The sequence below is a fragment of the Macaca fascicularis genome, chromosome 18 (assembly GCF_037993035.2).
Source record: "Macaca fascicularis isolate 582-1 chromosome 18, T2T-MFA8v1.1".
Taxonomy (NCBI): domain Eukaryota; kingdom Metazoa; phylum Chordata; class Mammalia; order Primates; family Cercopithecidae; genus Macaca; species Macaca fascicularis.
Window position 1 is genome coordinate 1,705,518 of NC_088392.1, and position 9,176 is coordinate 1,714,693.

General features: G+C 40.6%; 1 protein-coding gene and 1 long non-coding RNA gene across 51 annotated transcripts in view; one reads left to right on the forward strand and one right to left on the reverse strand.

Moving 5' to 3' along the window:
* The window catches only part of ATP9B (ATPase phospholipid transporting 9B (putative)), a 296,871-nt gene that overhangs the window by 115,710 nt on the left and 171,985 nt on the right, over window positions 1-9,176 (reverse strand). For 46 of the 50 annotated variants that reach the window (XR_012427204.1, XR_012427206.1, XR_012427202.1 and 43 more), the window contains one exon: window positions 3,926-4,086. The exons of the other annotated variants lie outside the window; for them this stretch is intronic. Coding sequence is in view for 39 of the 46 variants with exons in the window: in XM_065533602.2 (XP_065389674.1) it covers window positions 3,926-4,086 (161 nt within the window). In the remaining 7 variants the exon portion in view is untranslated. The remainder of the gene's footprint in view (window positions 1-3,925; window positions 4,087-9,176) is intronic. 50 annotated transcript variants of the gene reach the window in all.
* LOC141409043 (uncharacterized) lies at window positions 2,888-3,891 on the forward strand. Its single transcript, XR_012427208.1, has 2 exons — window positions 2,888-3,023; window positions 3,665-3,891. It is a non-coding gene; the product is annotated as an uncharacterized lncRNA (long non-coding RNA).

Below are 9,176 nucleotides of genomic sequence, written 5' to 3' on the forward strand. Positions count from 1 at the left end.
GCAAGGTTCTCTCTGTTCCAGTGCCCGGTTTGACTTTACTACATAGTGTTTTACTACTATGTAACTGTTTCATTTATATGCTTTCACCTGTCCCCTCCGATTAAGAAGAGGCCAAGGGCACTGGATGGCCTGCCCATTTGTTCTGTGTCAGCAGGGGCCAGTGCATCAGCTTTGACTATTTACTGACCACAACACTTACCTTGCTACCTTGTATTGTCTCTTTCTTTCTTTGAGACAGAGTTTTGCTCTTTTGCCTGCCCAGACTGGAGAGCAGTGGCGTAGTCTTGGCTCACTGCAACCTCCACTTCCTGGGTTCAAGCGATTCTCCTGCCTCAAGCCTCTGAAGTAGGTGGGATTACAAGTGTGTGCCACCACACCCCACTAATTTTTGTATTTTTAGTAGAGATGGGATTCCACCATGATGGCCAGGCTGGTCCCAAACTCCTGACCTCAGGTGATCCACCTGCTTTGGCCTCCCAAAGTGCTAGGGATTACAGGCGTGAGCCACCTCGCCTGGCCAAAATAAAAAGCGATGGGACTGAACGTGAATAATACGCACTGTATTTTCCAAGTCTTACTTCAGACATAATCATTAAGGTTATTCTTCTGTAAATGAAATTTACCCTGCTAAAAGCCCTTATCCTCTTTGAGAAAAGACCGATCAAGAATATGTAGGATGATTCGCTAGAAACACCCTTTTACTACTGCAGTAATGCCAAGGCTGTGGCCTGGAGGTCTAGTGCAAACACGGAGTACAAACCAAACAGGATGACAAGATGAAAGCAAATGTTGACTGGTAAAGCATGTAAGTGGATGGGAGAGGGGAGATAAGCTGACTTAAAATATTTTAGGGTCTTAGCATTGATTGAGAGGAGAGTAAAGATAAAGCTTAACTTTAAACTTTACTAAATATTACATATTAAATATGTAAAACTTCTAGGGAAAGCACAATAATAGAAATATAGGGTATCATTTCAAGTTAATAGAAAAAATGGAATTGAAAAAACTCCAAAGGTTGCAAGAAAGAAAAGAAAAATATAGAAGTAAAACAAACAGCAAAAATAAGGTGGCATAAATTAATGCAAATAAAGTGTTAATCACAGTAAGTGTAAAGACAGTAGCATGGGATTTAAGACAACATCACTACCACCTAGCTAATGCTGTTTATAAGAGACTTTCATTCACCAGAATAAGAGCTCTTCTAAACCTGTAAGCAACTAATAACATAGCCTCACAATATAAAAGCTAGAATTCACAAAATGGCATGGGAAAATGGACAAGTTCATTATTATGGTGAGAGATTTGCACACTCTCAGTAACTAAAAAGTTAAGGAGTTTTTTTTTTTTTTAAAAAACAGTAAAGTGCATACATTAAAGAAGATCAATCTAATGGATATAGAATGATTCATGTAAAAATACACATATTTTTAAAGCATACATGGAATATTTATAAAACAACCACATACCAATCCACAAAGCAAATGGTAATGAAAACAACATGCTATGAGGCTCTGGAAGCAACTTGCAGGGGAAGAATCCCAAACATGTTCTGTGTTATGAAGCTCTGATAAAAATGAACGCATAACCTAATACAACCCAAAAGGCAGATGCCACAGAAGTGTCTATCAATGTATTTTGGGAGTTGGAATACATTTTCTCCATAGGAGAAAAATATGCCAGCCTTGAGCCAGGTTCTCAAGCTGGCACAAACATGTACATATGCCTCACTACGTGCCTTACGTGGAGCTCCTGAGAACCAGAGACTCGACTCCCATTAGTCAGAAGGTCTTCGAGTGACAAGGCCACAGTGTCAGGAGGTGTTCCCTGCAGCTCTAGGAGAAGCAGCTCCTCCATCTGGGCCAGTCACTGCAGCCTGCTTTGCCTGAGACAGGCATTCCAACCGGCAGAAACTAAGAAAAGCAGGAGAAATGTCTTATTTCCTCCTTCACTTGATGGCTAACCTATCTTCTCACGTGACAATACAAAAATGGATACCAGGGTTCGTTCATGTGTCTGGAGACAAAGGAGACTCTTGGGGAGTGGGTGGCATCAAACGGAGGAAGCTGGTGGAGAGAAGACGCAATGTGTGAATGGCCTGGGATCAAGGTGAGTATTTAGGCTGAACAACAAATGAGAACTACCTGAAGGACCATCACATCCGAATAAGTAAATTCTGGCATGACAGACAGATAAAAAAGGCAGGTTACTTTCTGGTTATACTTTGTTAATTGCCACTTAGCCAGTGGGGTGCTGGGTATTTTGAGGACAAAGACGAACAGAGTCCACTTGTGGCACTCAATACGTGCTGGCACAAGAACTGTGATGATCTGTGCTTGGGTCCTCTGAGCAGGACGGGGCCTTTGTAATGGGTCCATTCAACAAATACTTACGGAGGCCCTACCACATCCCAAGCGTGCTCCGTTTTAGGCCCTAACTAGGACACGACAACAAACGGGCCACACAAGGCCTCTATTCTCACAGGGCTTAGTGAGAAGAAAGAAACGGGCAACAAACAAGACGAATGTCATAGAGATCTACACAGATTTCAATAGGCTGCTGTGATAGCAAGTGGCTGGCTGTTTCTTGGTCTGTACTGAGCAGACAAAGGCAGCCTCTCTGAGGAAGAGTATTTAGGGTAAAAGCCAAGTGACAAGACAAGCCTAGCCACGGAATGATGAGGTAGAGGAGCACCGAAGCAGAGGACACAGCTAGGGTGGGAAGCAGCTGGCACGTGGGGATAGCTGCAGTGTGGTGGGAGAGGAGAGTGGGGAAGCTGGGCCTTATTTGGTTCAATCCACAAGTCAGGTTGGAACAGCCATCTCTGCAGTCAGCTTTATGGAGCGCAGAAAGTCCACGTCAGCAGCAAGTCACACAGCTGCAACGAGAAGTTGCTGTTTGCTGCGTGCGCTCTTTGCACCGGCCTGGCCACCGTGAACCAGCAACACTGTGGAAGGAGTGTCCACAGGAATCTGTGCTGTGACGGGCAGAAAGGAGGCTGATTTCCTGCCTCCCGAACGGACTGGGTGAGAGCAGCTGGATTCATTCCCAGCGCTTGTCTGTGAGGGCAGCGCAGTGTGCACACCCCCCAAGGAGAGATGACGGCTCTGACGTTACACGTGACTACGTGGAGGTGACATCACCTTTCAGCACATTCTGGAGAAAGCTGGGTTAGAAACAGAGATATCTTTCTCTTCCAAGTGGCCACATCCTTGAGCCGCAGCATTCTAACTGGTTTAGTCCGTTCTGTTACAAAAGGCAGACGTTCCAGACTCGTGCTTTACCCACCATTAGGTTTCAGTTGTTCATGCCTATGAAAACTTTAAATCATACATATTAAGAATATCTTTCTTAAAATATTTTTGAAAATACTTTAAAATGGATTTATGTTCATATGGGAAAATATTAGCCTTTACATTAAATAGGCATCTAATATTAACTACTTATATCCCAATCTGTAGTTATAACATAGGTTAACATTTTGAAATGATAGTCCATATTAAAAACACAGCCTTAATATTTTATCTAACTTGACAGATATTAGATATATTAAATAGAACTTTAAAATGCCAATGATTCCACACAGATCAAAGGGCACTGGAAATTTAAAAGTCTATCAGCAAAAAACAAAACTAATTTTGTGCAATTCTGGTTTATGTTTCATCAGGAAATATCTTCTGATTGTTGAAGAGGATACCGTCAACACATTCACTATCAGGAAAGTATGACACCTCTAGATCATTCTACCGGCACTGACGACGTCTCCCCAACATTTTCACTGAAGAATTCCTCCAGATTCCTCAGAACTCCTGGCTCTTACTTCTCTAGCTTTGTTTGGATAATTTCTTTCACACTGAGAAAGTTAAATTTCAATAAAATCATACTCAATGAAACCAGACATTTGTTTTATTTTCATTTTTAAACCTACCTTATGGGAATGATGTAAGAAAAGAGGAGAAGGAACCGAAAAAGATTGCGGTACCATGGACCCACAAATCCTTGTAAGGTTACCATGACAACAGAAAGAGCAACTAAAGCCAAAAATAGTGCTTTCGTCAGCCGATTGAGTTCAAGGTCCAACAAACCAACCTGAAAGAAAAACACATAATACATGAACAAGCTAACCACAATGTCCCTAATATTATAAATCAGAATGCGTGGTAATGATGACAAAAAAAACTTTAAGATTTTTTGGTATTAGCCTTTATTATAATGAAATATGAAAATGTTACTAACTTTTCTCCTGAAAAACCTTTAACAGATTCAGGCAGAATTTCTAGAAATGAGTCATGATTCCCAGAGCATTTCCAGAAAGGGTCTACTGACAAAACACGAGGCCAGAGCACACAGCCGCAGTGAACTCAGACATGGCCTGTGGACGGGTGGCGCATTGGTCACCGGCTCAGGCAAAGTGAAACGCAAGCCTAGAGAAGGGCACTGGAAGCTTGCTCAGGGTGCGGCCCGGGAACAGAGAGTTCTGAGGGCGCGGGCGTGTCTTCCTTGCACGTGCCACGCCATGGCCATGCCTCTGTTATCTGTGTGGGCGCCTCTGCACATCCCCCATGAGGATTCTACTCTAGATGGAGAGTTCCCAAGAACAGGACCGTATGTATGTCTTTCCGATCTACCAACAGTCTCTTTGAAAGAACTTGTCTTACAGCAAAAAAAAAAAAAAAAAAAAAAAAAAGCAATACATAGCTTAAAATAAAACCTTTTTAATTTGCACAAATCATATATTGTGTGTTCTCCCAGTCAGGTACACTACACACAAGTCCATTCTATGGATCGTTTACCAGCTGAGCAAAATGTGAGGGAAAATTATGTCAGTAAGAATCAGTTCATTTTTTTGGCTGCATTCTGTATAGGATCTTGGAAACAGTGAGAACTAGCAACCCAAAAAGCTCTCACTGCACAAGTTAAGAGAATACAGCTCTTTTGAAGCATGTAGCTTCAATTTCGAGCTCTAGCAATCGCTGTGAACTGTTTCTCTTTGCTTGCTTTCAGTCCTGAAAGACCACAAGGCAGTCCAGTGAGTGGGGTTGGGGGATGAGAGGGAACTCCGCACTGCAGGAAGGGAGGGAGTGACACAGCACAGTAACTAGGATTCCTCGGGACTCTGGATTTAGGCTAATTTAGATGCTGACTCTGCCACTTAGCGGCATAACCTTGGGCAAGCTGGGCTTTGGTTTTCTTATCTGTAAAACAGGGAATGTGGGATGTTTTCCTTACAGCCCCCAGGGGATGCAAAGAGGGAGCTCAAGGCACAGTGGCCACAGTTCCTGCTGGGCAGTACGCTCCCCAGGTGTGCTGCTACTGCTCTTATTACACACTTGGATTGGAATCCACTTTCTCTGTTTACTAAATGTGTGACTTGAGGAACAATCTTAAATTCTTTGTTAAACCTCGTTTTCTTCATCTGTAAGTGGTGGTACCCCCGGGGCAGAGGTACCAGGGTGAGAGGCCACTGCCTTCAGCACCACTAGGTTGGGGAACAGCATGTACTTAACTTACCTACTTATTTCTGATCTATGTGACATTAACAGAAGACTAAATCCTATCAGGTTGGTTATCTGTCTGCCACCTCAATTTCTCCTGAATCTGGAATAACTTTTGAAAAGGAGTACATGAAGAAAACATGATTGCAAAAAACCTGATTAAACAAATAAAAAGTTTGAGAATTACAGAGCTAATAAATAACTTGGTTTATTCTGTAGAGCCTTTTGAAAAATCTGTAACTTCACCCAGTAGAAAGCTAGCCTTTTCCCACAACTCATATATCTAGTTTATATCTGGTTTTGATTAATACTTTCCACAAACTCTCATGAGATCTTTAGAACCTGCAATTATCACGTAAAAATAAAACTTTGTCAAAAGTCCATTAAGTGCAGCTGCGAAGAAAACTCAACTAATTAAACAAATAAATTTAAATGTCTACTACATTTTGTGCTAAACTCTAAGGTTATGAAAACGAGCTAAGTATAAGATTTTACCTGCAAGAAACAGCTAATCTAGTAGGAGAAATAAGATGAACACCAGTGATCTATGTTATAAAACAGAATCATAAAATAGTAAGTTTTCTTTTCTAACCAGGCTTGTTTTAAATCACTTCCTGTGACTGACAGTCAGCACCACCACCGGTTAATAAACACTTCACGGCCTTTCAGAACAGTGTAGGCACAACAGGAGCAACGACAAGGACTCCAAAGCCATGGGACTGGCAGTGCCCAGAGTGCGGGGTCCGTGACCAACACAGACAGGGTGCTGCACTCGGCAGGGTGGGGCAGCCCCTCCTGCACTCCGTCCTGTGCACACTGCCACAGGGCTCACTTGGTCACTTCACTGTGTAAGACTCCTAACTGAGGACACTTTAGACACAAAGTGTCAGTTTTATATGAAATAGCAACTGGATTCTAATGTAACAATTAATGAGACACTTGGCCTGCCACAAAAACTCTTCTCCGTGTTGCAATACAGCAACACAGACAGCAGCTCATTTTCAACAGAAACTCTTCAAAGACTGCACATTCCCAGCTCTGTATTCTCCAAAAAAGCACACTGCTCTCTAATTCACAACAGCAGATCCCCTTCTAGCCAAGTAAAATGTCCACAGCAACATCTCAGAGCTCCAGCACGAGGCTTTTTCATCTCTGGGTCAGCCACAAGACCAGTAACAGCGCCGCTCCCCCAGATCACAAACAGTCTGAAAGGGAGCAATACTCAACCGGTTCTGAAGTTCCCAACGCTGCTGCGGGGATGGGCTGTGCCTTCCCTTGAGAACGGGGCAGCTGAAGACCACAGCGGCTGATTTATCAACTCTATTTAAAAAGCAGCACAACCAGGACAAATATCATGCAATTTCCGCTACTTCAACTACTACATAGTTTATGCTTGAATTATTGAGAAAAATAGGTTTTTGGATTAAAATGAAGAAAAATTAAGCCAGGGAAGTAGAGCATGTTTCAAAGCCCAGATCTTTTTGCTGTGACAAAGGCGGTCTAAGTTTCAGGCCTCACTGAGGATCAGATGAAGTCATTATTCATTCAGTCAGGGAAAAAAGACTCAATTACCTCAACCTAAAGATGCTATCAATGAATGCAAAGTGCATATTTTACTCTATTCATCCAAATCCCATTAAAAAGTGAAAGGAATGATTTAATCTGGCCTTCCAGAGTTGGTCTTTTTTTGTAATAAAATAAAGAATCACTGTCTTGCAAAATGCATAACCACCACCTCACACTTTCCCCTGCAACATAGCAGTGAGGAACTGTAAAAGCCAGGACAAAAACACTCAGAAATGAATACAAAGTTTCCTTTCAAAAAATGCCACGTATTGGGTGGAAACATTCAAAGCAGCCACTGCACACCGATATGCAGATCACTCAAAGCATTAGTACCTTTCTCATTGATGAAGACAGATGTGGTCAGATGCTTGACTAGTGAATGTAACCATTTTGAAGCCAAGTACATGTTGTCTTCTCCCAACCCCTTTTAACTTAAAGAAGAGCAATAAAACATTTAGTGGAATAAAATACAACTTTTCAAAAATGGGCTGTGCCTTGCAGGTGGCCTTTTCTGAACTGTGATTCTTGTTCCTGGAATATAACTTGTAACCAAACTACAGTACATAGTGTAAATCTTGTAGGTTGCTTTTATTTTATTTTAATTTTTTCAATTCTAACAAAACAGAAGAAAAGACACATTTCAACACTTGGGTTTTTTAAAAACCCACTTCAATTAATAATTTTTAATATTCAATTTCTCTGAAATATGCTTTTCTTAAACTCATTTAAAATACAATCTGAACTCTTATAAGCTATTGAAAATAAAAACCAGTTAACTTATAAAGTTACAGATTCTATAAAGTAGGTGGTAACTTTAGTTTTGATGTGGATCTCTTCCTTCTTTAAAAAAACATCTTAAATACCTGGACAGACCAGATATCTTTTGCCATGACTGTAAATTTTTCACTCATAAAATATATTAATCACTTGGAAGTAATTATGACTGTTTAAGAAAAGGTAATGTAAATACACTCAGAAGTTATTTTCAACATTCATTGTCATCTCCTATATTAGGAGATGAAGCAAATTTTCTTCTACTTGTCATAATATTTGTTTTATCTGAAACAACTGTGATAACAAAATAAAATACACTACTGGAAATTTTAACCTCCAAGGGAAAATTTGTGCATAATGTCTAAGACAACCACAATGATTCTACAAAGGGGCTGTTCTAGGATAATGAACACAATAATTGCCTGTATAATCTAAAATGCTACTAATGGCAACGATCACAAATCCATTTAGCTCCTCTTTAATTTATGTACCAAGTTTAAAATAGCTAATGGTTCTCAGTAAAATAATGGTTTATACCAACAATGGTAAATACGGTATTCTCCAGCTTAATCAAGAAAAGATCAGCCTTTTTTTTTTTTTTTTAAACGAATGCTCGGACGAGTGAGAATCGGACCTTATCTCCATGACACAGCAACACTTCAATCCATCTCAAAGTTAAAACTCACATCACACTACTAAGTTCCTAATCAATCAGTATACACGGCAAATTGGAGCAGGCGTCGAATGCTGTAAAATCTCAGGCCCTATCCATGATTCAACATAGTGCCTGCACAACACTTACTGCTGATGACGTCACCCCATGTAAACGGGATGTTGGCATCCAAACACTCTTACCCATCTTTTAAAACTCGCGCAGACTTACTCCTTTCACAGAAGTAGTTTATAATAGTAAAATGCAAAACTTCAGAGCGCCAGTTTAAACTCTGGTAGAGCACTAGATTATTTTAGCTTGTCCTGTAGTTTCCCTGTGAATACAGGACAATCTGAAAAGCTCCGATTCTGACACCTAATTCATTCATGACTACTCTGCACAGGCAGAGAAGGACAGCTTTGTACACGGCTGACTATGTACGGAAAAACACAACTGTTAACGTTGCTTGTCTTTCATCAGCTGAACTATCTGTGGATCAGTTCTTCATTTAGAATTTGGACCCTGACTACAAAATTGATATAGGGCTATGCTTTAACCTAACTGAAATTCCTATAAGAAGCATATTCTTTTAAGTATCTTTGAAGTAAATAAGCCCTATATTTTCCACTGCTAGTAGAATCTTAAGAGACAAGAAAAATATAAGTAATTTTCAGATCTTCATTTGTGTTTCC